The sequence below is a fragment of the Filicampus tigris genome, chromosome 15 (assembly GCF_054856515.1).
Source record: "Filicampus tigris isolate MCC_2025a chromosome 15, RoL_Ftig_1.0, whole genome shotgun sequence".
NCBI classification, from domain to species: Eukaryota; Metazoa; Chordata; class Actinopteri; order Syngnathiformes; family Syngnathidae; genus Filicampus; species Filicampus tigris.
Genome location: NC_141231.1, coordinates 18,957,053 through 18,983,778, shown reverse-complemented (window position 1 = coordinate 18,983,778; position 26,726 = coordinate 18,957,053). Strand labels below are relative to the sequence as shown.

Sequence of the window (26,726 nt, the reverse complement as noted above, 5' to 3'; positions counted from 1 at the left end):
AAACCTCCAAGTGGGGACCTCTTGAGCCAGCTTCCACTAGGGGGCAGCGCTCAACCTTCCAAAATGAGCAAATAATCTCCTAATTTAGCATGCCATTTTGGGTTTTGGGGGGGTTGCTGGAGCCTATCCCAGCAAACAGGGGGACGTAGGCGGCGCCCCCCCCCCCCCCCCCCCAACTGCCAGTCGCAGGGCCAGTCCAACAACGCCACCGCTGAGCGAGAACCGATCCCACGCGAGAGTACCGCCACACCATCAGCGACTCAATCTGCTTTTTATTGTCATCCTGATTTTAATGTCATAAACGAGCATTTCCGTTACAATGAAGACATTTCTGTTACTGAGTCAGGATTTTGGGTGTGTGTGTACCGGTGTTTTACTTCTCGGTCCTTGAGTGAAATATTGGCATAGTAACAGTTTATGCTGTTGAATGACGTCATCAAATCGCAAAAAAAGTCAACTAGTCCTCTTTTGCGGTTGGTCGAGTTTGCCGACAAGGGGCGACGTGGTCCAAAATCACCTGGATTTGGTGCTTGTGGATTCCTAAAGTGGACATTGATTGATAGGTATGTTTAATTGGCATCTTTTTTTTTTTTTTTTTAAACATTTAGGAAATGTCTTTTTTTTTTCTTTACCACAGTCAAATGTCCATTTTTGGCCCGGTACACCACCGACTCGTGACCGCTCCTGAAGTCGACGAAGCCTTCTCTGCCGGGCTGGATGTCAAATCGCACGCTGGGCATGACACATGCGCGCGTTTTTGTTTTCAAATGTTCACGATGTAAGACTTTTGCTGAGGCCACGCAGATGCGGCGGCACGCCTACCTGTCCCGGACCACCCGGATAAAGTCGCACTTGCGGACAATGGCGCTCAGCTTGGTCAAGGCCTCAAACAGGAAGTCGCACTGCAGAACGAGATCCCCCTGCCACAGAAAATACTGCCACTCGTGACTACGTTAACAGCGACAGCGGGGGGTGGGGGGCGGGGGCTCATCACAAAAGCCAATCAAAACAAATGATACTCTTTGAAATGCAAAATAATTCCAGTTTGCGACAGTACTTTCTGAATCTTTTTTTTTTTGACATTCACTCTGCTGGATAGAAGAGCAGGAGCGTGGTCTGGAATGGATTGCTAATATACGAGTGCTGATAGCGCCGATTTTGCAAGTAGAACGATACACCCCTAGGAACGGGTGTCCAAGGCGAACCCCCCCCCCCGTAACTTTCCTGGGAAAAGTAATTAAGAGAAGCCCAGCAAAAGTAGTAGTGTTTTTCTAAAAATCAGTTCCCACTTGTACCTTCTGCTTGATGTCATCACAGGCGATATGGACAATCAGGAAGTTGTCACTCAGGTTGCTCACAGAAACTCCTGAAGCCAAAACAAGGCAGACGCAAGGCAACGTTAGGTTCCCTTTGTGCGGTGCGATTCCTCAACTGGTCTCCGGTTGAAGTTGACCTTTCAGCGAGCCGTAATGGATCCTCTGCTTGATTTTGGCCTGGTCCAGCAGGTAGGCGGCGTCCCGGGTGAAGACGAGCTGCCGAGGGCGAGGACGAAAGCCGTTGCGGTCGTACTTCACCACCGGGACGCTATACTGCCGGCGGGAAAATGCACAAAATGGATTCAAATCATCCCGCCCGACGCTTGCCGGGAAAACGCAGCCAGCGCGGTGGCACGCCGCTGCCGAGTACACCCCCAAGAAGAAGCATCTTGAGATTTCAACAGGGAATACTGCAGCAGTTGGTCGTTTACCTTGACACTCTCGTGCTGAATCATCTGCAACACTTTCATATTCATGTCTTTGATACCTAAAATGCAAATGTAAGAGTTACTTTTTTTTTTTTTAGATGTGAAAAAAAAAATTCAAATAGTAAAGAATAAAAAAAACAACTCGTGTCAAGGCTTAAAGACATGTTGAAATTTCAATACAATGTTAATGATAAACATTTTAAAATTATAGATAAAACATAATCCTATTGAAAAGAAATTATCATTTTGTTTTAAAAATGAGAGCAAAAAAATATCATAAGCATAATTAATAGTTTTAAAAATGTAATTAAACACAGAAACATTTAAATTAAAATAAAATTAAAAAATGATGACTAAACACATTTTAAAAAAATACAAATGTAAATGAACAAGAAACCAATTCAAATGTCCCAAAATTATACGGGTGCTTTTTATTTTAAAGTGACTTTAAAAAAATCTATTCCTGAATATAACAGGTTTTTAAATGCACTTTTAAAAGTTTTGAAAATCCAAATGAATTTAAAGAATGAAAACATAACACAAAATTGAACAAATAAAACGTGTACAGTAAAAGCTATAACCAAAGAAACTATAATGAAAAAATAAAACAAAATAAAAAAGAATTTTAAACTTGCATCATAAATTTAAAAGAACCATTGTAAGCACAATTTGAAGAACACATTGGACTTGCCAATCCTGGTGTCAAGGAAGGGTGTGCGCACACTGAGCGGGTAGCTCTCCTTTTTCCCTTTGAACATGGAACTGGCCTGCGCTTTCAACAGAAGCTGCCAAACACAAGCGCAAGACGCCAAACATCATTTCCCGCCGTTACGGCCGCCTGTGGGGATCATACCTGTGCCTTCCGCTGCTCAGTCATTCCTTGCACGTATTTGCGCACCATGTGGCGAATGAAGAGTTGCTTCAGGAACATTGACGCCTGCAAAGTAGGAGGGGGGAAAAAGAACAACAAAAAAATCGGAATGTTGAAGCTTAATAAAATACTCCTCGGCGTACACCAAAATTCTACTGACATACCGCATAAAAGTTCACCTGAAATATCCAACATCTATGAAACATTCCCTAAAAGTAATCTAAATACTCGTAGATGTACTCGTACTTTCCAAGTTACCTAAATACCCTTGAATCTACAAAAAAAAACCTCCCTAAAGGTGACCTAGATTCTCTTAAATCAACTGAAATACTCACTCACTAAAAGTCATACACATGCTCTTAGATGTACTCAAACGCTGACCTACTCTTAAATCCAACGAAATGCTGTCAAAGTTACCTAAAAGATCCTAAGTTTACTGAAATACAAAAGCACTCGTAGATGTACTCAAAGAAGATACCTATTTGTTATGATTCTATTGAAGTTGTCTAAATACTCTTAAATCTACAAAAAGCTCTTGAAAAGTGACCGGAATTCTTTCAAATCTACTTAAATACTCAAAGTAACCCAGAAACTCTTGGAAGTACTCAAATACCTCTTCAAAGTGAACTACTCTTAAATCTTCTGAAGTACTCCCTAAAAGTAATCCAAGCACTATTACAGCTACTGAAATACTGCCTGAAAGTTACCTAAGTACTCATAGATGGTCAAATACTTTCTCCGTTGCCTAAGTACACTTTAAGAGGAAGTCAACCCAAACATATTTTTTTCAAGAATATGTCCGCAGCAGGGCCACGAGTTCGCAACAAAATCCAGCCGTTTGGCGCCATCTCTGGGGGCGGCCATTTTGTCACTTCTGTCCACTGAAAACGACATCACAGATAACGACCGATCGGGGCTCAGCTTCAGAAAACAGGTCAGTCGTGATTGGTTGTTACCCGAGCAACTGCGATGTCATTTTCAGTCGACAGAAGTGAGAAAATGGCCGCCCCCGGAGATGGACGACAACGGCTGGATTAACTCCTAATTGTTCCACAAAGGCAGACCTCTCTCACGATCGGCGGGGGGGTGAGCCACGAGTCCTTGTGCAGAAGCGTTTCGGGCAGGTTTTGCTTCAGGCGGCTCAGGTAGTTGTGCCTGACGTACGCCAGGTACTCTCGGTTGTCGGCGCCGCTCGGCTCGTTTCGGGTCATGAAGCCTTTGATGAACCTGCGGCACAGCGACGCAACGCCGGCGGGGGTCACGTCTTCATTCAGTCGGCATCCTGGGCCGACGGTTTTTCACGCCTCGCTCATTGTTTAGCGGCGGACCCCCAAAGGCCAAGGGTGAAAATCGCTTTGACGGCAAAGACAATCAAACCGCTTGAGGCAAGCACGCCGCGCCTCTTCTTTTGCCGTCTTGGTCCCGTCTTGACGGCGACAAAGGGGGCGCACTGTACCTCTTGATGATGGCGACGGCCCATTCCCTCTTTTGCCGCTCCTTTCTGGCCATCAGGCCTCGCCAGCAGTTCTCGATCTTGGTGGCTGCGGCACACGCCACTCAGTTTTTGTCGCCAAAAATAAGAAAGACAAAAGACGTACCGGCTTCTTTCTGCTTCTGGTAGTCCCCTTTCACTCTGTAGCCTTTGTACTTGGCCTGAATCCTCGTCGCTGCAACACGCACACGCAATGGAAAAAGTCAAAGAGATGTCTTTGAAAGTCCCAAAAAGATTGGACAACTGAGGTTTAATTGCTGTCCTGGCTACGAGTGACTTTAGGCTAAGATGAGAAGTACAGTTCGATAATTCTGAAGACGGTGGGAGTAAGCACACGTTTTAGTACAGTGGTAGTTTTTTTTTTTTTTTTTTTTTTTAAGACTCACATACACACATCCAGAGGTGGGTAGAGTAGCCAAAAATTGTACTCAAGTAAAAGTACTGTTACTTCAGAATAATATGACTCAAGTAGAAGTAAAAAGTAGTCATCCAAATAATGACTTGAGTAACCAGCAACGTCTCATTTACTTTTTTATTTTTTTCAAAACAACCCTTCAATCAGACGGAAATACAAAATGATCATCTTCAGGCAAATTAAAGTCCATCCAGCCAATACAATAAATTAAAAAATATCTGAAAATAATCTTATAAAAAATTATCCAGAGAGAGAGAGATGAAAGTAAAAAGTATAATAATTTAATACTACTCGTAGAAGTACAAAATTTCCCAAAACGTACTCAAGTAAATGTAACGGAGTAAATGTAACTTCCCACCTCTGCACACAACACACTCATGGGCAAGCAATGGGACGGTACACAGACACAAAGACAAAAAGAAACGATCAATATGCTCCTTAATTGATTGGATATGAATATTTCTGAATTATGTCTAAATAAAAAAAAGTTGACGTGAAAACGCGGAGGATGTGTCTGGTCCCGCAGGACTGCCACCTCGCGGCCTGGCAAACGTCCGTTTGGTGGCGTCTGCATGCATCATTTTTTGCTTGCCGTCGTTTTTGAGTTGCTATGTTTTACATTTCCGCAGCATATTTAGCTAATTTTTCTATGTATTTATTCAGCATTCGTTTTGGGGTTTGTAATGTTTACTTCCACTTTGTTGCTGTGATTGGAGCATTCATTTCCTGCGTTGTTTTTTTTTTTTTTTCCTTTCATTTATGTGTTTGCAGCGCTTGGCCATTGGCAGCCTTTCTTACTTGCAGCGTTTTTGTTTTGCGGTTGTTTTGTGTGTTTGTCCTTTTTTATGTTTGCACACACACACACACACACACACACACACGAAGCGATTGGCACGGCCACGAATAGGGAAAGCGTCCCACGCGGTGCAGTCAGCTGCTGTGACAGGATGCCTTTTTCAGCCAACAGTTTCTGCGCCGTTGTCTGGAAAAATGTGTCAAATCGCTGAGCGTTGACTTTTTTTTTTTTTTCCCCCCCACTTGGTCTCACCGAGCTTATGCTTGCAAACTTGAAAGGCGTCTTCCGTGGCGAACAGAGTTCTCGGGTGGCGGATGAAGATCTTGGTCCTTGAGGCGAGCAAGGCGGCAAAGAATGACAGCGGAACGGAGCTCGAATGGAGACTTTGATGGGAGTTTTCCTACCGGCCCAGCTTGTACTCGTCGGGTTGGTACCGCAGGTGCTTGATGAGGACCCGCACGCCGTCTGCCGCCGCGCCTTTCCAGTTGGGCCAGGTATCCGCACAAAGAGGCTTGTACCTGACGGTGACGTAAGTGGAAAAGCTGATGACAAGACGTCATCGGAGCTTGAAAATGAGCTCTTCTCAGGAAAGAAAAAATACGGTTGCGTGAACTCAAAAGTTTCAAGCTGGCTTTCCAGCATATGAAATAGTGGAAGAGTTGACAATAGGGATAGACCGATTAATTATCGGCGGGCGCCGATGTTCGATTGATTTGGGCCATTTTTTAAAATCTGATAGCCGATAATCAAATTCAAACTGTGTTAACTTCAAGGGACTATTTCAATTTTCAGTTAACTTTTCTATTACAAGAGAGTCTACTGACCCTGCAGGGAACACTCTGGCTTGAAATCAAAACAAAGATAAGTGACCTTTTAACATTTTTGTCATTTGGAAATTTTGGAGAACTTTGTTTACTGTAGAAACCTCTTGGGGGTTATTGTTGAAGTTTTCATTGAAGACATGCTGATGACCCCGGGAACTCGGTTCAAATTTTGCAACGAAGATATACTGTATTTTAGCCACAAAACATAATAATAATAACAAAAAAATCCACATGACGCAAATCCGAAAAACTGTTCAATAAACATAAGCTTAAAGATGTTTTAACAAAGTTGAGGGTTCATTTTTCTTTTTTATTTTGACGGCAATATTTTCCTTTTAACTGAAATGAATATCGGCTCCAAATATTGGTTATCGGCCCCCTTGACTACCGATAATCGGTATCGGCCCCGGGAAGAATAAAAAAAATCGTTTTTCTCTGGTTTACAGAACCTGCACATAGCAGGTTTCCCTTCCGCCAGACAGCGGCATCATGTGACTTCCTCCCACTTGTGCGCTCACCTCTGGAGAAAGATGTCGTATTTGCGGCGGTAGGCGAACCCTGCCCGCCGTACCCTCAAGTGCTCCATCAGACCCAAGTACTTCACCTGATGTCTCACCAGTACGTCATCGAAGCGTCCTATCGGGAGGCACGACGGCTCGGTCAGTTCTGTGGCTATATAACCTTCGCGCGGCTAAAATTCAATCCTACTACGTTACTGGAACTTGATATTTGATTTCTGGTAATAATGCTTTGGCGTTCATCTTGTCTTCTTTTGATCGTATCTGGGTTCTGAGGAACTTCAGCTTAAAGAAAGACAATTGTTCTAATTCTAAAAAAAAAAAAAATTGCTTAAATAAGCAAATGAATTCCTCATTTGATGGCTGAATTAATTCTCATTTTGTTCAGCGCAGTTTTTGCGGTGCGCGACGCTCGGCCTCACCTGGCTCTTTGGCTTCATTGGGCTTGATGCATCGGACGTACCAGGGCTCTTTGCTCCGCAGGATCTCGGTCAGGCCCGCCAGGCTGCTTTTAAACTGAGTCACCACCTGCACCAATAAAACGGCTCAGTTTTCGACGAGAAGACAAAATAAGAAAAAGTGGAACGTGACTCAAATAGCTTACAGTTTCGGGTCTCTTCTTCTGGTCCGGCTCACTCGGTGGGAAGCAGTATTTGATGATGACGTTTTTGGACTGCTGCATCACCTTGAGTGGGAAAGATCAATTTGGATTTGAAACCAAAGCCGGCATCGGTCGGGGGGGAGGGGCGGCAAGTGGCTCAATTTACACGAGCTGGGACTGCTCCCTCAAAAGTGGCTCATTTTAAGCGCGACACAAAATAGCTGTTGCGCGAAATTACCTCTTTTCCATTTCTGTACAGAAGATCGTTATTTTTGTCCAGAAATCCTGAAAATTGAACAGAAGTTGGAAATCAAAATTTATGTTGGCCATCATGAAATGTAATTTTTTTGGAGCCGATTCCGATATTTGGCAGAATACATTTCTGAATGGAAAAAAAAAACCCGCATAATGAATATATTAATTAGCGTATTTTTCAGACTATAAGGCGCACCGGGTTATAAATCGTATTATTGCGCATTAAGGGAAAGAAACCAGTACAGCAAATGAGTTCAACTTTATTCAACTTCACTTCAACATCCATACGTAAAGCGCACCTGATTGTATGGCGCATTGTGGATTTTATTATTTTTTTTTTTTTTTCAATTAAAGATGTGTCAAATGCGCCTTATAGTGCGAAAAATACAGTATATGAATAGAGGCAGAACATTTGGCATTTTTGCAATACTTTGTCCTTCAGTATTTAACTTGACAATATAGAGAAAAATTGGCAGATTTTTTTATTTTCCAGATTTTTTTGAAGGGGGGGGTGAATGTCGTTATCATGGTCTTATTTTATAATGCGTTTTGAAAAAAATAATAATAATTTGCCCAAAAATAAAAAATCAGCTGAAATGTCGACATTTTAGAAGAGCTCAAATGTGGCGGGCGATGAATCGTCCGGGCCCCAAAACGTAACAGTGGACCGTTGACTAGGCACGGCGGATTTCCCACCTACGACACGGTACGTGACTTCGCCAGCGTAGTGCAGCAGGCGGAAGTCTCCCCTCGCCAGAGTTTTCCTGGTTTTCTGGTCTGCCAGTTTGTGTCTGCGGAAGACAGGCCAGAGTCAGTCGGCTACAATTGGCTTTTTCTCCCGTAGCGCGTAATCCTGGAAAAGGAGTTTCCTTTACGTGACAAAATGAGGATGGCCGCCAATTTTTTCCTCCATTTTTTCCAAAAGCGTGAGGTCCGTGGCCTCGCCAGGACGTAAACACTCCTCATCCTACACAAGGAGAGCGGCGTTAGAGGGGCTTTTGGAATGAAATCTTCCACCTCATCGTCACCAATATTGAGATGATTCCTCTGTGTTTCTCCTCCACGAGGTCGCAGATGATCTTGTTGTTGAAATATGGCACCGGCTCCCACTGCGGATTCAAAGCAAGAAGTCGAATGTCGCTCGGGTCGCCACTCCCATCAAGCGTGGGACGCACCTCGATGCCTTCCGTCTCGTACTCCTCCTGCTCCGACTCGAGGGTGAGCTGGACGAAGAGCTGCTGGAGCTTCTCGTTGCAGTAGTTGATGCAAAACTGCTCAAAACTGAAATGAAAACGTTCCCGCCAACATGGTCACCCTGACTCGTCATTCGTCAACAACGTGTCATGACAGCATGTCTGAATTGTGATGGAAATGGGCTTTCTTTCTTCACAAAACATGCTCTTGAACAAGATTCACCCAAAATACTTTTGGGAGGAACAACTCGTCACTAGGGATATTGATAAAGTGCACGCATTTCCCTTCAACGTAGCAGCCTGTTCCATAAGCTTTTCAGTTATGTGGTGTCTCAGTTTGACCACTAGGGGCACTATGTCAAAGGAGCACATATATATAAGGAATGAAGAAGAACACTGACTGTGGTACAAGGTATGAGCTCGTAAAGCGGTGTCAGCGTTACAGTATCGGAGCATTTTTTCAAGTGCGAGTGCAGACGCACGGTATCGGCACCGATAGATGAAGCGATCACGTGCTCTAACATGCTGTCTTTTGTTTTTCTAAATTATTTTGTTTTTGTTGTGTGTGTGTGAAGTGGCGTGACCTGTTGACAGTGAAAACCTCGAATCCATAAATGTCCAAAAGACCAATCACCGTCTTCGTGGAGGAATCCTAAAAAACGTTTTACAGAATTGCAATGATTGGATGATGTGCATTCGGGTTAGGCTGCTGTTTGTCGCTCACCATGTTAGCTAATGACTCATTGATCTTGTTGACCAGCCAGTTGAAGGCGCGTCCGTAGACGGCTTTGGCAAGGGCATCCCTGGCATATACGGCGCGGTCCACCGAGAAGGGACTGAATACCTTTTTTCCTCATCAAAACAATTCAGTAAGAGAGGCAACCATTGGACAGCAACTAGGAAATGAGTACCTCACCAACCGCCTCAGCAAAAATTACGCATTCGTATATTTGTAAATGCAGATTAGATTGTGCAGATGTTGTCCCACCTCCTCTGTTTTGGCTTCAATCTTGCGGTGGGTTAAGCCCTGTTGTAGCGCCTGGGCAGGAATCCCAAGTAACTGCAGGACAAAGACGCAATGACAATCGTTGGTTTTTTTTTATTAGCCTGGCTAGCAATGAGTATGCTTTGCTCTGTGTCCAACCTTGGACAGCCAGTGCAATTCCTGGCTGTTGTGGAGACGGGCGTATCCTCCAGTGTCCGCCTCAAACTTGATGTTGCCCAAGTGGAGCACGCTGGCGATGATTCCAAACAGGTGCTGGTTCAGGGCCAGAGAGAACATGAAGGGCAGTGAAAAAGCTGAGTCATGAGACTAAATATACGTATGGAAATATACAAGGAAAAAATTAGATATGTATTTTTTTTTTTTCTCTGATTTTCCAGTTCAAATGGTTTTTTTCTCGTACCCTATATATATATAGAGAGAGATAAATACAGGTATAGAGGGGTGGAAGAAAAAATACTTTTGGAACTGGAAAATCCGATTTGATTTGGGGCGGCATGGCTCCCCAGAGGTTGTGGGTTCCATCCCCCGGCCCTTGTGACCATGCGGAAGTGTCCTTGAGCAAGATACCGAACCCTCCGTTGCTCCTGATGCTGCGCCAACAGTGTGTGAATGTGATGTCAGGGTGAAGCGAAGTTGGAAAAGTGTCATCCAAGCCAAAAACCATTTAAAAGACGCGGGTGCGGTGACTCCAATCATTCCAATTTAAAATGTACCATCCTTAGATTGTTTGGGGGAAAAAAAAAAGGTTTGAATTTCACTGCATTTATAATGGAGGCACATTTTCTTCAGCTATTCGCAGGCCAGCCCGAAAGGTTCCACTGTAATTTGTGTCGTTTTTACATTACATGGAGGTTAACTTCAGATTTTTTAAATGTTTCATGCCCCTGAAACTGATTATTTTGATCCTGGCAATTTCCTCCAACCAAATCAAGGGCAGGCCAGAACAGATTGTCTTCAATGTCGCTTTTGCCGGCAACACGTTGTTTTCGTCAATGTCATCCTGTTGCTCGGCCGAATTTGCGCAGAGCCAATAGAGAACAAATCTCCAACTGTCCGGGTCGAGGGTAAACGTGACTCATTCGGGCTCCGATGAAAGCCATGTCTGTCAAGATCAGAAATCCGCTTTCTTTCCCAAAGTAACGATCCTCTTTTCTTGGTGCGGGCGACACCTCACTCGGCCCGAACGTCAAACGGCCCGTGTCGGAATCCTACCTCGGTGTCACTCTCGCCGAAGTCAATGACAGAGAGCGCTTTGCGCAGCGTCTTCCAGTCGCTTTTGTCGTTGATGGAGCCGACTTTGGCACAGTGGCCCTGTAGGAGATGCCCGGCGGGTCAATCGCTATGACCCGCCGCAATGACCTTTCCCCATTTTGCCGCCACTGACCTGAAGCAGGTAGTTGTAATGCCGGCAGTCCCTGCGCAGGCCCAGCCAGCGCAGCAGATCCTCCTCCCCGCCCTCCACCAGCTGGTAGAAGACGTGAAAGTTGCGCTCGCCGTGGTTCTGATGGACCACGCGTGACTTCTCCAGCAGGTAGCTGAGGATGTGGCCCCCCACTGCCCCGCCCTGAAACACCAACGTCACTCAATTCACGGTCACAAATGTGCTACGGTGAACACTCACTCGACCCATCCGTGTTTTGTTTTGCTTTGTTTTTACTCAAGTTTGAATTGTAATTGTAAGAATTGTAAAAAAAAAACGAATCGTAAATATCGCTTGGTCAGTCCGTCGGTAGTCCGTCCTTCCATCTGTCCAAAAGCAACATGCTAGCAAAACAACGGGTGCCCGTCAGTGACAGACTGAGAGCTCCGTCGGTACTTGAGCTGGTGACTGCCGAAAATCCACTTCCAGTTCTTTGTCCTTTTTTTAAAATGTCCCATCGTTCGTCAGTTGTCAACATAACAGGCGTCCGTCAGTCATCTATGCTCATTTCCGTTTCCCTGTACACGACAGTGACACGTTAGCATTAGGCTAACATATACAGAGCAAAATTGTTTCTAAATATTCATTTGATTCCATTTGGTTTGACAGTAAACAGCAAGCATGCTTTACCCTGATTTGGGAAAAAAAAAAAAAAACAGTCTTCTTTTCATTTCGTCAAAGTGATGTGATGCGATAGTCTTCCATTTCTTGACAAGAAGAAAAGGAGAACGGGCGGAAGCAAGACTTGAAAAGTTGCCTTTTAATAAGGGAGTGCGTCTGGAACGTATTCCCCTCCCTAGACGAGGGCTCACTATATCGAGGTGCTTACCTGGTGATCAAACTGGATGTCCATGTACTTCCCAAAGCGACTGGAGTTGTCGTTCTTCAGGGTTTTGGCATTCCCGAAAGCCTGCATGACATCCAGTCGAGCAAATTCTGAGCAGAAAAAAACTCAAGGGGGGAGAATCACAAGGCCAGTCACTGACCTCCAGAACGGGGTTGGACAGCAGCAGCCTGTCTCTGACGTTATTCAGGACTTTGGTACTGGGGCAGCTGACGGCGTAGAAATGAAGGATTTTCTTGGAGGCCTCCGTCTTGCCGGCGCCGCTCTCGCCCGAGATCAGGACGACGTGGTTGTTGAACTCCGACGTCATGGTGCGGAACACGTTGTCGGCCAAGGCGTAGCTAAGCGGCACGGAGGCGCATGTTGTTTGGGCGTCTGGGGACATTGCGCCGGTCTACGCTACCCGAACTTGCGGCTTGTGCACATTTGAAAAGAGAGCCGGTGTCCGTCTTACATGTGAGGCGGAAGCTCGAAGAAGTTGACGCCCATGTAGGTGTCCATTTGCTTCTTGCTGTAGATGTCCAACTCCTTATACGGGTTGAGCGAGACCAGCAGAGTGCCGATATAGGTCTGCGGGGACGGAGGGTCGCGGAGGGTCACGGAGGGTCACGGTCATCGCCTCTCTCACCGTCTCGTAAGTCAGTGAGTTCATTAGACGCATTGACAAGGTGCCCTCTGTGTGAGCGATGTTGTCCGGATCAAGAGCAATACGTTTGCTAAATGACTTTTGGAAGAGCCCGAGGACAGCGGTGACCCTTCCCGAGTTTGCCGTTTCAGCGGGACCGCTTGCCTCGTTTAGCAGCAGAGGCAGCACGCGGCCGGGCGAGGACAAAGTAGAAACGCATCAGCGTTTCAGCCCCAATTTGGAAGCTTCCCAAAAAAGACGGCACAGAAAAACTTGACACGAGACATTAGCATATCCGCGTGACCTCTGTTCGGCGAGCGTTTGAATCCCGGCGTATCATTATTTACCATAGGCCCAGCGCAGTCGCTATTCGATTCGTTGGATTTGTTTTGCTTTTCTACGTTGATAACTGATGTTGTGCTCCAATGAGGAGGTTCACAAGGTTTTATAGCCGGCTATAAACCAAGGCATAAATGACATCGCCGCTGTCGGCTGGACACGCCGTTTGTTCCAATAATGTGTGAAAATAGCTTGAGAACAACTCTATTGACGCTCTCGGCCTCTTGAATTGTCCGAGGAGTGTCGTGAAACTCTGTCTCTTCCGCGCTCGAGACTGAAAGTCTGGATTTTGTTTTGTTTTTTTTGGGACAATTAAGAGGGGAAACGTTAGGTTAGATTCGTGGGGGCAAACCTGTTCAAATTGACCAGTGTAACGTTTTGGTGCAGAAGGACCCGGTAAGCCGCGAAGGTAAGCTCAGTCGGCTCATCGCGTCAGTTATGCCGGCAGGATGATGCAGCCACAGTCGTTTGCTTTGACGTGTGAAAGCCAATCGCTGAAAGAGGCTGCGGGGAATTGTGAAGCCGAGTCCATCTCCAGACTTGAACCCTACTGAGCCTGCATTTGAGCTGCTCAGGAGGAGGCCCGAAGAGGGAAACTGCCGCAAAAACAAACAACGAAAAAAAAAAAAAAGGGCTGCGGCGAAGCGTTTGGCCAAGTGCGTCAATCGCAGTCCGGAGCGCGCGCGCGCGGAAGGAAGGAAGCGACTCACGTAAATGAGATTCTCCCGGAAGCGTTTCCTCAGGTTGTCCAGGAAGGCGGTCTCGCTGGTGTAGGCGTCCAACAGAACAAAATCCTGGATCCCCACACGATCCCGGGCGGTCAGGGAGGCCTCCATGTTCCTCAGGATGCGGTTGCAGCGCTCCTCCAGGCTCTGAGCCATTCAAGACAATTTAGTTGCTAGCCTCGATGTCCGCCTTTCTTTTCCCTATTCACGCACATTGGAAAGCTTTGGCATGCTAGCGGTAATTGGACACTCGCTCGGATGTTTTCGACAGTACTTACTGTCCGTGCATTGGGAAAAGTGTCTTGAAAACTGAAATCTGTTAAGATCACATTTTGTCCATATCGTCGCTGTCCCGTGAAAAAAAAACGTATGTCCATTTTTTTTTTTTCAATTTGCTTATTGTTACGTGAATGGTGTGTCCGCGTTACAGGCATCACATTAACACGACAATTTTTTTTTTTTTTTTCCTTAATATCGGACAGAAGTGTTTTTCACAGGACAGCGACGATATTTAAAATGGGCCTTTTGTCAAACGTCTGGTTAGGAAGTGTGCGGTAGCGCTGATGAAAAATCCTCAACCCCTCCAGCATTTAAGTTGTCCATCCCTGCACGAGCCAAATCTTGCTTTTGGAGAAAGAGAATAATCGGACGCGGACCTCATGTCAAGGATGTGGATTCGATGCTCGGGCAGCTTTCCGTACATGCGGCCACCATATATCCGCTCCTTATCTGTCAGCCTGTCCCTATTTTTGTGACTTCCAGTGGAAACCGGCTGCCGGGACCTCGGTCACATCCTCTCTGCTCGTGATGAATCGATATTCACACAAAGCTATCTAATCTACTCATGGTCAGGCCGCGGCGTGTGTTTTCTTCCCGAAATTCCAAATGTGAATGTCTGTTTTAAGGAGACTTGTAAAAGTGAATCGCATTTCCAATTGTTAGTTTTTATTTGTTTCTACGTCTGTCCGTCTTGATGGCAAACGGTGTTCTGCGCTAAAACAAAACAAAAAAAAAAAAACCCAGACCAGTGACGCCATCAATGAACTGACATTGACTTGACTTTGATCACATGCTAGTCGATTACAAAGAGGTTCGGCGCTAACGCCTAATACAATGTGAGCTGAACTGTGAACTTAAAAGCACGGTGTGTCCGATTTTCGTCGCGCTCTTGTCGACGCAACAATGACACATTCACATTCACAAAATTCACACACTTGACTGGCAGCAATGCACTTTTAAGTACAAGGCGAAAAAAAGCGCTGAAGAGAATTAAGCGACGGAAGTTTGCCTCTCATCCCCGAGTACCTGACACTCACCATCATTCAGCTGTCGGGCAAACTGCGCCTCGTTTGACTCGCATTGCTTGAACACCCAAACAACATTCGTTCTAAAGTCGGACCAGGAGAAGAAAGTCACCTACTGTGCGCTGAAAGCCCCGATGCCACGCTGTCCCAACGCGGTGTGATTCGCCTCAATGGGAGGACAGCAACAGCGCGGCGGGAAACAACCGCAGATTACGCGCTCTACTTCCGTCAATAGGAAACCATCCATATGGACGTCGACGCGCACGCACAGAAGCAAAGATCACGGTCAAAAAACAAAAAAACATTTCTGGATAAGTCCCCCTGTTAGATAGAGCGGCCGGTTCCGGGGGAGCCCGACATTCAACTATCCTAAAAATGTCCTTCCGACTCCACTGGTGGCAAAACCCTGACCTGCCCTTCCAATCCGGCCCTGAAGTTGGTCAAAATATACGAACCGTGCATGAGACGGTGATGATATTCCCTCGACACATTGCGACCGAGGAAAAAGCAAAGAGTGGGCCGGCGAGCGGGAGCTCATCTCAAACTGGAGTTGAACTTTCTGTTACCGCGCGCCAACCCGCTTTTCCGCAGACATCCCAAATAAACAAGAGTAAACATCAATTTTTGATGTCACGCAACGGAAGAAGAGGAAAGTCTATCTGACCCCCGAGGCCGCTCCTTTTGTCTAAGCAGTAGTAGCTTGCGGGATCCTGTTACGCACACATCACACGGGACGACATCAGGGGGCTTCGCGGGCGTCCAAGGAAACCTGACAAAGGTCTACATTAGTCCCTCGTTGCTATGACTTTCACTCCAAACACACTGCAGGGGGGGTCCTCGGTTTAGGATGCTCGTGACTTAGGGGGTTTCGAGGTTGTGAGAAGTCAGTCGCGCTCAGTTTCGACCTCGTCGCCCGATTGTGGCCGAGAAACTCTTTTTCATCAAAACGTTTGCCTGCCTCAAAGTAACGCCAACTTTTAGAGCCAAGGTGATGAAAAGTGCGTCTTGTTACCTCCTTCGCTTCCAAAGCCGTGTGAGCCATGGCTGAATCGGTCTCGCGGCTTGAACCCGGTCAGTTCGACTCCAGCGCGCCTTCGGTCAGTTGAACAAAGTCCTCACCGGCAATTGTAGGAGCCCCGAGGTACACCCATGGTGGAACTCCAGCAGGTCAACCGAGAGAAATGTCAGCAGTCATCTACTATCGCCGGTGTCTTCTCCCCGGCCGCCGACGGTGAGGATGAGATGGAAGCTGGGCTGCTCCTTTCTACCTCGTCGCTAACGAGGCAGTAAAGACGTGCCTGGGGCCAGCAGGCTTAAACATTCATGGAGCTCAGGCAGCAAACGGTCGTTCTGCGCTTTTGTGTGTGCGCTACGCTGTAATACAAGCGTGGAGAAACCCTACCCTTGCGGGGTCCCGTTGGTCATAAAATTAAAGCACAGGTATTTGATTACTGATCTTTGATTAGACGGATGGCTTTCAAACTAATTACCTACTGCACTTGAGCGCCGTGATGTCATGAATATCAAGAAGAATTGCACTAGTATGTACAGTGAAATCCCGTTGATCGTAGGGGATCTGTCCACGCACACGCACACGCACAGCTGGACATCTGCAATATGTCATGAAACCAAATTCTTTGTGGTTTTACCCCTCCCACACTCCTTAAACATATTTCATCGTATTAAAAGACACTTAAGCGTGTGCTTCGCCCGCCTCAGATGACGTAGGTAAAAAACAAAAAAAGCTTTGCAACTTAGTATTGCCCATCAGCGATTTGTGCTCATTTGGGCCACTCGCTGTTCAATTTCAGCAACTTTTTCTTGCATTCTGTAACGATAGCTGCTGTGTGTCCACCCAATTTCATGTTCGTGGGTGAAACTGTCGCACAGTTTTTTCCTCTAACTTTTCAAAGGGCACAAATAATTGAAATGCCTGAAAAGCTCCTTCGAGACAAAATGGCCGACCTCCTGTTCAGTTTCACGCATGGGTCCTTGAGACTTTTTCATGCATCTTATGATAGGCATGTTCACCTTATTTCAAGGTGATTGGTGAAACTGGTGTCGGGGCCCTGTTTTTTTTTTTGTTTTGTTAGTTTTTTTCCGACGCTCTAAATATGTTAAGACAACCTTACTAGACAAGAATTACCTTGATGTAACGAAGGTGACAGGAAAACAAACACCGGACGTATTTAGGGCAGAGGTAGACAACTCGAGAGCTGCTATCCTGCCTTGTTTGTTTGGGGGGTTTTTTTGGAGGGGGATTGATGCAGATTTTCTTGGATATCTGTCAATCACTCCATCTAGAACAACACTTTTAAAAAGAACTATTTACTTGACCGTGAACTGTTTGTACCGTCGTCAATTTAAAACAAAGTTTATATAGTTGATTGGCAGCCACCACCTCTTCCTTGGGTTCGGTTACGTCATTTTTAGCAACGACAATGACTTTGGCCTCTCCTTAATATTTAACACAGAATTTCCTGTGTAGGCATCAATCAAGTTTTCTCAGGTTACCACCTGCTAATGGGGCTTGAGCACATCAGTCACACGAGAGAGCTTGTTAGAGGACTGCCATTCACATACTGTAAACCATCACGTAAATGGCCGGGGGCGAGTCAAGGTAAACTTGTCCAATGCATGCAATCTCATTTACGCTAATTAAAATGATGGGCATTTAAATTGGATTTAACCCTTTCATGCATTGTGGTCACTAGAGTGGACAGCTATTTAAAAGTTGCATTCGCCTATATTAATTAATCTATTTAAAAATATATATTTTTAACCCTTTCATACATTAATTATGATTTCATGTTATTATTTAAAATATAAATATATTTTGGGGATTCATTAATATAGGCGAAAGCAACTTTTAAATAGCTGTCCATTGTAGTGACCACTTTGCATGAAAGGGATAATGACCAGAAAATGACATAAAACTGAAATAAATATGAAAATACACACAAGGCTACTCACTTAAAACATAGTGTAGCATCTTTCACGGTAGTCCATACAAAACAACAACAGCAGCAAAAATGTACGATTTTCCGATTAGTCTCACCTTTGTGTCCATGCCGGGGCAAATGAGAGATGCTCTGCTTTGGCTTCTTCTCTTCTTTTGGTGAGTCCAAACAAGCTGAGCGTGGCTGTATATATACTGAGCTGTATAATCCAGCTGTATTTATGAGCGTCCCAACACTTTCTTCATTTAAAACATAGCCGTAAATACTTGGGCCCAGATTTGCAACTCAGCTAGTTCTGCGTTTATTGCTGATGGTGCCGTTTTGAAGGGACAGTATTGCATCGTGTGACCATTGCTATCACAACAATGTTTCTGTGGCAACTGTAATTTATCAAGTGGCCAAAAATATACCATGTCCGCATATACACTACTCAGGAAAAGTTAGGGATGTACCGGAAAATCACATTTCCAGGTGTATTTAGTTTGACCTTCTCTAATCGTTTGGACAAATCCAACTCTTCATTGTTTCGGGACGTCAAAATTACCAACAGTTTTTTTTTTTCTTTTTTCCTCATGAATGCAACTACACTTTTCCTAAACGACATCATTGCTGACATCAATCTCTAGTGTGAAACACTTTTCAAAATGTTATAAACGACTTTGGTATTTACATTAAGCAAACAATTTAAATGAAACGGGTGTGTGGTTAAGACAATCGTCCGCTTTTGGCCATTCGCGAACTCGATGACACGATGAAGCTGCATTCGATGAAGGTGGGAAATCGGACCGATTCTACTCGGAATGTCCGAGTTCCGATCCCAAAGCGTTCCAGGCGAATGTAAACAACGAAGCTGGCTGATTGCGATAAAATGTCTGTTGTTCTGGTTCATCACCACGCACTGTAACCTCCAACAAAGCCTACTTCATTATTTGTTTTATTTATATAAATAAGTTTGTCTATGTGTGCCCTGCGATTGGCTGGCAACCTGTTCAGGGTGTATCCCGCCTTCTGCCCGAAGACAGCTGGGATAGGCTCCGGCATGCCCGCGACCTTCGTGAGGAGAAGCAGTTTGGATAATGGAATGGAAGGCATATCTAATTATCTCGTAACATACATTTCACCGAATGACGGCATATTTTCACGCAGCCAGTACAAATCAAAGTAAAAAACGATTGATAAATATATGCTTAGAATCTTGTAAATGATGTTTTGCCATTCACGGTGTGTGTGGCTGAAGTCGGGTATTTTTCCCCCTGACTTGGCAACTCGGACCTCCCAGTTCAAAGCAGTGCACTTTTCCTGCTCGGAGGACGGAATGTCCGATTTCCCACCTTCATCGAATGCAGCATAACATGTCACCGATGATTCAATTCCGTTTTTACAATGACACTGTTGTCATTTTAACGAACCAATCAAATAAATACGAATCGACATCAATTATCGTTTTGTTTTGTTTTTCTTTTCTAACAAAATACCTGTTCGCCTTTTGCTTCCGGGTACGTATGACACCGCCCTCTTTTTCAGGTACCCTCCTTGTTGTCTTTTCAGAGTCCACCGGGCCCGGTCGTGAAAGTGGGTCGCAAACTCCACCGGCGGGTCCAACTGCAAATGTTTATCGTGTGTCGTGGGCCTTGTGGACACCGTGAACGTCAACAAAATGGACAAGCGGAATTCCTCCACCTCAGTCACTTACATGCGGTGGAGAAATTCCGATCAGAGGTAGACGAACAACTCTGCTCTCGAGCGCTCTCAGTTTGCGTGCGTGCGGTCACCGTATGTCCAGCCGCATTTGTGTGTATCAAACAGTGTGTTTGTCGCCGTGTCTTGTTCGTGTGCGTGTGTGAAAGTGTTTTCCTGTGTACCCCCCCCCCCGTCAGTTTCTGTCGTGTTTTTTGTATCCCTGTTGATGCACGTGCGTGTGTTTCCAATGCGTGTGTTCATCTACGTGTGTTTTTTATGTCAATGTGCGCGCGCGTGAGTGTGTGCGTGTGCGAGAGTGTATATTGGTATTTGGTATATCCCAAGGTTTTGTTGACAGGAGATGTCTGCTATGTTTCTACACTGAATGATAATAATGAATTTCTCTCTCTCTCTCTTTCTCTCTCTCTATCAACCACAACCCCCCCCCCCCCCCCCCTTGGTGTTGCTGTGTTTAGCATGGAGGAAAATCCCGCTGATCACAATGGCGAATGCTCAGGTTCTGTCAAGGTTGACAGCTGTGTGACCATTGACTTCGGGCGCAGAAAGTCTACATCGGCGGTTAATCCCAAAGAAGGTTTGTGCGTTATTAGTGATACATTCCTTAGACAAAACACTAAATCTGCCCCTTTTTTTGAGGGTGTGTGTGTGTGTGTGTGGGGGGGGCATCGTAAATATGATTCATATCTAAATTTTGTATTTAAAGCAGGTACATGTATGTCCCGATTGGCCTTTGCAGAAACCTTCACTCTCGATGAGGCGCTGGAAGCTCTCGGTTTTGGGATTTTCCAGTGGAAATTGCTGTTTCTCACCGGCTTTTCTTGGGTAAGAAAGCTCTTTATCCATCCATCTCTTTTTTTTTTTTTCTTTTCCCCATTTGGGTGAGCTGAAGCCTCGCCCAGCTGACTTTTAGAGGGATTAACGGGGCACAACATTGGCTGGGGGGCACATGTCGACAAGCTTTGCGTCTGAAATGTCAGGTGGCAGACGCCATGGAGATGATGATCCTCAGCATCCTTGGCCCGCAGCTGCACTGCGAGTGGAGCTTGGAAGGCTACAGGGTGGCTCTCATAACCTCGGTAAGGGCACCTTTTTTGTCCTCTCGATAGAAGACAGAACTTCAAACGCATTGTCTGTGTTGTACTGAAGCCTAAAGTTGACACACCGGAAACAAAAAGTCCAGCGTCACGTTCTAATGCAATCCGATTTCGTTCAGCTAGCTAGTAACTTTCATTCATAAGACACAAAAACCTCTCCGCCAGTGATCTGAAACACAAATGTGAAATTTATCACACTGACAGGTGAAACTCATCCCGTTATAATGTGAAAAGTATCACATGAAAATCTGAACGTCATCGTCACGTTAAAGCGTGAAAATTATTATCACGATGATATTCAAGACGAGAAACAATGGCAATGATCGCCTTAAACGGTAGAAACTTATTCCCATTAGAATGTGAAAGGTATCACTTTTGAAATGGGACTTTTTGTTCCTGACTTGTGTCCTTTCCTCCCGCCCTGAGGTGGTGTTTGCCGGGATGAGCGTCAGCTCGTCGTTATGGGGCAACTTGGCGGACAAATACGGCAGGAAAAAGGTCAGCCGAGCTCAGGCTTTTGCCTTGAGCGGCCCGTGCGGACGGCGATGCTGATACGCGACTCACCGTTGTCTCCTTTTTTGTCTCCGTCAATGCGAACACAGGGGCTGACCGTTTGTATGTGTTGGACTTTTTACTACAGCTTGTTGAGCGCCCTGGCGCCAAATTTTTATTGGATTTTGTTGCTGCGAGGCATGGTGGGCGTAGGCATCGGAGGAGCCCATCAATCGTGAGAGCTCTTTTTATTGTTTATTTTTGGCTTTTTTTTTTTTTTTTCATTTCAGGCTGGGTGATGAATCTGTTTTAACAATCAAATCAAGATGATATATTTTTTTATTTTCTCCTTTTTTTTGTGTGTGTGGGTAATCATTTATTCATTGTTCCATCTTATGAAAAAAAGATCCTGGAGGAAGGTAGTCTTATTTTCAAGAAGCAGCACTGTTACCTCTTTAGTTCTTATCGATGTGAGCTTTTTAAACATAGTGCCCCCTAGTGTTCCGATTGAGACATCACGTAGCTGAAATACCTTGTGCTACGTTCGACGTTTCAGTCAAATGTGCGGCAAGGCTGTGAGAAAAAAATGCATCTGGATGTCAAAATGTCAGTCATGACAAGTTGTTACTCAAAGTGTTTTATTTAAGTCAAACCTGTGCTGTGTTTGAGAAAAGTTTCCATTTTTGACCGATATTTGTTTCAAGTACGGAGACATAACGGCATTGGTATCAGTCCTCGGCATCTGCGTGAATAGTGGTAGATTTCTTTTTCGTTGAAAAGATCCCCAGTGATATTTTTCTGAAAACTATCGTTTTGCCCAGCCCTAGTTAATTCTGAATGTAACGTGTTCTGACCATTGGCTCCCTTCCAGGCTGACTCTCTACTCGGAATTCGTCCCACGCAAGGCGAGGGGCTTCTCCATCGTCCTGATGGCGGTTGGTACACGTGCGTCACTTTCACTGTACGACGCAACCAGCGAGGTCACGATTTTTGGTCACTTTTCAGGTCGACACAAAATCTTCAACCCAAACATATTTCTTTCAAGAATATGTTCTATGCAGGCCCACCAGTTGAAACACGGCATTCCGATTCATTTCGCGTTTGTGGAATAAGTGTTAATCCACTCGTTTTTTAGCCATCTTCTGGGGCGGCCATTTTGTCTTGTGTCGACGGAAAATGACATCACGAGTGCTCGCCGCCACCAATCACGGCTCAGATTCAGAAAACGGGTCAGCCGTGATTGGTCGTTACCTGAGCAGCTGTGATGCCACGACCATTTGGAGTCTTTTACAAATTGTGCCGTTAATTTGGGAGGACGCCGGACTAAGTGGACTTTGTGGTTTTTGTGCGTCCATTTCAGGCATTCTGGACCTTGGGCGTGGCGTTCGAGGTGCTCCTGGCCGTGTGGGTCATGCCCGGCCTCGGCTGGAGATGGCTGGTAGGCCTGTCCGCCATACCGTTGGCCATCTTTCTCTGCTTCTGCTCGGTAAGGTCGTTGGCAGAGTCGAGTCAAGTTGAGTTCTTAGCTTCCTCACTAAAGTGCGTCATCGACAACGCAGCCCTGGTCGAAAGCAGCCTGAAAATAGTTTGGGATTTCTCATTAGGGTTCCTGATTTTTTTTCCGTTAGACTTTTGCTTTTCAAATTCATTTAGCTTGAATTAGTTGAAAGAGCAGCTTTCGTAGTTTGTATTCTTTTTTTTTTTTTCTTCTTTCAAAAATGCTTAGTTTTAGTTCCGTTTTTATGACGTACGTTTTAGTGCTGGTTTTCGTTTTTTTTTAATTTGTCAAGTGCAAGATTAAAAACGAAAGTCACTGAGAACTATGTAATAAGGTCAAGTTAACGCCAATTCTCAAGCGACTGTTTGACCTTCCTTCTTCTGTTCGGATGTACAGCAAATGAAGACGTTCAAATTAGCCAGAAAAGGTCAATTCGTTTGAAATGGCTTGCTTCCCCCCCCCCCCCAAACCCTACCGGTATTTGTTTTTGTTGTGCGCAGTGGCTGCCCGAGAGTCCTCGCTTCAACCTGCTCAATGGAAACGGAGCCAAAGTCATGGCGACGTTACAAAGCATGGCCAAAGACAACGGCAAGGCCTTGCCTCGGGGGAGGATCGCGTGCAATATGCAGGTGACGCCACGTCCCTCCTTGCATCGTCAACACGTGGTTTTCCGCTGGTTACCGACCTCTTTCTCCTCATTTTGATGCAGCAAACCAAGCGTGGGCGTCCGGCAGACCTTTTTGCACCGCAGTATTACAAAACCACGCTTCTGCTCGGGTTCATATGGTTAGCTTGACAAACGTTTTGCCCTCGCTTGCTGTTCTCTGCGACGGCGGCGCTTATTTGCTGTCGTGTGTTGATGGTTTTGTGTCGCCTCGAGGTTTTCCTTCGCCTTCGCTTATTACGGAATCATCCTGCTGACAACTGAGATGTTCCAATCTGGAGATTCCTGTGGGGGTACGTGGCATCATTTGCCTTTTCGTCACCTTTCTCCAGCGAGGATGATCACCAAAACCTCAATGTGAATGACAGTCACCCAGGGGGCCAAAATGGAACCCAGGTGCAGTCTGGAATGCAAATTGCTGACATCGGAGGACTACAGAGACTTGTTATGGACCACCTTGGCTGAATTTCCAGGTGAAATATTCCCTCTGAACTGTGTTGGATGCAAAAGCCCCGTACAGTTCCTCCTTGTTTTTTTGGTTTTTTTTAATATATATGCCCTACGTTTTGTATGATTTGTTTTTTAATGGGGTTTTTTTTCCATCTAAATTTTGGCTTCCTGTCCAAAGTTAGACCTTCGAAATAAGAGCGTTACGCAAAATAACGAACGCGGTCTCACCACGCTGTCTTTGGCCACACGGTGGCTTATTTAGCAGTCACATCCAAGAAAGGAGCACAAAACTGTTACTTTTGGGCGGGATGTTTTCATAGTTTGGTTAGAGTCTGACTTTGTGGAACACTTTACTCAGGAAAACCGAGGTTCCGCCGTTTGAAATAAGAACAGTGGCAGGGAATTACGGTGAAGTGATACATTTGACTGCGAGACAAACTTTTTATGTCAGGGAGGAGCTCAGTTTAGCCTGGGTTGCTCGTGGAATTTAGGGAGAGTCTTTGCCACGTGAGACTGCAGACATAAACTTGAGGGGATTTTTTTTTTTCCTCATCTAAACTAAAAGCCAAATTCCACAGGTAAACTCCGATTTATCTTCTAACAAGCACTTCCTTTTTCAAGTCCAGCTAAATGACAACTTTCCAGACGCTAGGTCTGCTCAGCCATTGCTGGTTGGGTTGGATTATTTTTGACTGCAACTCAACGTGGCCTCAGTCACAGTAAACAGGGAATTATTTGCCCGTTGGTGGTACCACGAGTTGCAAAGTAAATATTTAATATCCTGTATCCCCAAGGCTAATGAGGAATACGATGACATACTGTTCCGGATGATGTTGTTGTTTGACGCTTGTGTTTTTCTGGCAGGCCTGGTTGTGGTTCTGGCCACGGTGGATTGTCTGGGCAGGAAAAAAAGCATGGCCCTGCCCCTCTTCATCTTCACTTTGAGCATCCTGCCCTTGTACGCCTGTATTGGGAGGTAAGACCCGCGCGTGCGCAAGCTAGCACCAATGAACGCGACCTGAATGAACACCTTTCATGACCACGCTTGATGCGAAACAAAACGAAATGAACTCAACAATGATCGCAGGACTCTTGACGATGTATATGAAATGCTCGCCGGTCCCGATTAAAGAGCAGAGCAAGCCATAAGTGGCCACATATTAATGGCTGACCTGTTCTTGAGACACCGGTTGAACGGTCAAAAATGACGTGGCGGTGGGGGCGGCTACTTCAGTCTGTGTCTGTGTGCCTTTCCGCTTCCAGGGCGGCGCTCACCATTTTCATCTTCATCGGCAGAGCCTTCATCTCGGGGGGATACCAAGTTGTTTATGTGTACACACCGGAGGTATCCGGCACGCCCGTGTTTTTGGCCGACTTGAAATATGTTGAAAGGCGTCGGGTCAAAATGTCCGCTGTGCTTTGTCAGGTCTTTCCGACCGAGAGCAGGGCGTTGGCCGTCGGCACCTGTGGAGCCATGGCCAAGGTGGGCGCCCTCATCACACCCTTTGTGGCACAGGTAAGCCTCCGTCAAGGGAACATTTTATATGATGATGGATTGATTGATTGATTGATTGATTTGCATACGCACATGCACAAAAGAAAAGGTGCCTTGTTGCTGCTCTTGACGTTTGCAGTGTTTTGACCAAAGGTGCTGCTTCGACATTCCGTTTCCTTGACGCTGGGCGTGTATTGCCTCTGCTCTCTCCTGGCCGGCTTCCTGTGCCTGCTGCTCCCAGTCGAGACGTCAGGAAGGGCCCTCCAGGAGTCTGAGCGAACCCCCGCGCTAGCCTCTACTAAAAGGCTTAGCTAAAAGTCACGCGATGAAGATGGACTTGCGCAAAGGAGAGGAGGACTCAACGTGCGTGTCGTTAAGGTGGAAGGGGTTTCATTGGTTGTTTGGAGCACTGTTACATTCCCTTGGTTTACTCTTTGCACAGATATTTATTTGTCTTGTGTCAATTCAACCCCATCGACGCCATTTTGTTGGATTCAAACTTTGTGGTTTACAGACTTCCCTGATGTTCCCAAGTGTGAAATCCGTGAGTAAATGGTGGTTCGCAATTGCCTGTAGATGACACAAGATGGCAGCAAAGCACATTTTTTATTTGCAAAAAAATACTGCCGAAGTGAAGCTTCTCTCCTCGATTCAATAAGGTGCCAGCAGGTGGTGCCAAAGCAAAATCTTTATGAGCTTTTTGGCCTGAGCACAAAAACAAAAAAAAATGTAGGATATATAGGCTCCCCTCAAAAAACCAGAATTGATGAAAGATGAAACGCAAACGTTGGGATTTTCAGTCATTTTGAAATGGATTCTTTCCTCTAAATTAAACTTTGGAATATTGTAAAATTACATCTTCATAAATATGACGATTCTCAATATTGCTTTTTGTTCTTGTCAAAATTTTGCAAGTTTTTTCAGAGAATAACAGAGGACATGGCGTTACCCAATCCCCCCAAAAAAGTACTTTTGTTAAAAGGCGGTCAGCACACACCTGCCACGATATTTTAAGTGCCTGTGAATAACATTAAATAAAGTTCACATGTTCTTGACTGCTATCCCTGACCTTTTTTCCCTACCAGAGTCCCTGTCTTAATACTGACCACTGACCACTATTTGGACGTGGTTCTAAAGTGTCACAGTCACTTTTTTTTTTCTAAGCCACTTTTGACAACTTGTTTCAATTACCTCAGTTAAGTTACAACAAACGAACATCACACCAATTGAATTGATAATTTTCATCATGAAATTTGTCATTGTACTTTACAGATGAGTGTACATTATTACGCCGTGGGTACATGAAACTCGCCCTGTATGCTCATACTAGTGGCATCATTGCACACAATGAAAAGCATGACTTGGATGCATAATCTATCGACACTTTTGGGAGTCCATCA

The 26,726-nt window shown here is 45.4% G+C and overlaps 2 protein-coding genes across 5 annotated transcripts in view; one reads left to right on the top strand and one right to left on the bottom strand.

Annotated features, from left to right (window-relative positions):
- The window catches only part of svopb (SV2 related protein b), a 29,380-nt gene extending 2,993 nt beyond the window's left edge, over positions 1 to 26,387 (top strand). Inside the window, exons 1-18 of one of the 4 annotated variants that reach the window (XM_086053313.1) lie at positions 3,682 to 5,757; positions 8,584 to 8,734; positions 19,481 to 19,651; positions 20,089 to 20,207; positions 20,370 to 20,455; positions 20,611 to 20,709; positions 21,154 to 21,225; positions 21,330 to 21,454; positions 22,091 to 22,154; positions 22,580 to 22,705; positions 23,218 to 23,346; positions 23,427 to 23,503; positions 23,598 to 23,674; positions 23,750 to 23,854; positions 24,696 to 24,807; positions 25,095 to 25,176; positions 25,258 to 25,347; positions 25,480 to 26,387. In XM_086053313.1, the coding sequence (XP_085909439.1) occupies positions 19,590 to 19,651; positions 20,089 to 20,207; positions 20,370 to 20,455; positions 20,611 to 20,709; positions 21,154 to 21,225; positions 21,330 to 21,454; positions 22,091 to 22,154; positions 22,580 to 22,705; positions 23,218 to 23,346; positions 23,427 to 23,503; positions 23,598 to 23,674; positions 23,750 to 23,854; positions 24,696 to 24,807; positions 25,095 to 25,176; positions 25,258 to 25,347; positions 25,480 to 25,641 (1,587 nt within the window). In that variant the 5' untranslated portion in view covers positions 3,682 to 5,757; positions 8,584 to 8,734; positions 19,481 to 19,589 and the 3' untranslated portion in view covers positions 25,642 to 26,387. Of the gene's footprint in view, positions 1 to 3,681; positions 5,758 to 6,784; positions 6,802 to 8,583; positions 8,735 to 19,480; positions 19,652 to 20,088; positions 20,208 to 20,369; positions 20,456 to 20,610; positions 20,710 to 21,153; positions 21,226 to 21,329; positions 21,455 to 22,090; positions 22,155 to 22,579; positions 22,706 to 23,217; positions 23,347 to 23,426; positions 23,504 to 23,597; positions 23,675 to 23,749; positions 23,855 to 24,695; positions 24,808 to 25,094; positions 25,177 to 25,257; positions 25,348 to 25,465 lie in introns of those variants that run through there. The other 3 variants (XM_086053315.1, XM_086053312.1, XM_086053314.1) reach the window with 3 other exon arrangements.
- myo1hb (myosin IHb) lies at positions 293 to 16,037 on the bottom strand. The gene is made up of 32 exons (XM_086053308.1): positions 15,985 to 16,037; positions 13,654 to 13,815; positions 12,434 to 12,549; positions 12,122 to 12,320; positions 11,965 to 12,045; positions 11,100 to 11,279; positions 10,928 to 11,026; positions 9,854 to 9,967; positions 9,698 to 9,769; positions 9,434 to 9,553; positions 9,294 to 9,361; positions 8,692 to 8,797; positions 8,545 to 8,625; positions 8,392 to 8,483; positions 8,213 to 8,307; positions 7,500 to 7,546; positions 7,265 to 7,345; positions 7,083 to 7,188; positions 6,661 to 6,778; positions 5,723 to 5,836; positions 5,571 to 5,647; positions 4,214 to 4,282; positions 4,072 to 4,156; positions 3,680 to 3,842; positions 2,598 to 2,681; positions 2,436 to 2,529; positions 1,748 to 1,803; positions 1,454 to 1,589; positions 1,296 to 1,366; positions 823 to 920; positions 633 to 732; positions 293 to 540 (listed from the first exon to the last, which is right to left on the bottom strand). The coding sequence occupies exons 1-32, from the start codon at positions 16,012 to 16,014 to the stop codon at positions 514 to 516; spliced, it is 3,141 nt and encodes a 1,046-aa protein (XP_085909434.1). The 5' UTR covers positions 16,015 to 16,037; the 3' UTR covers positions 293 to 513.
- Positions 26,388 to 26,726: the final 339 nt, after the last annotated feature.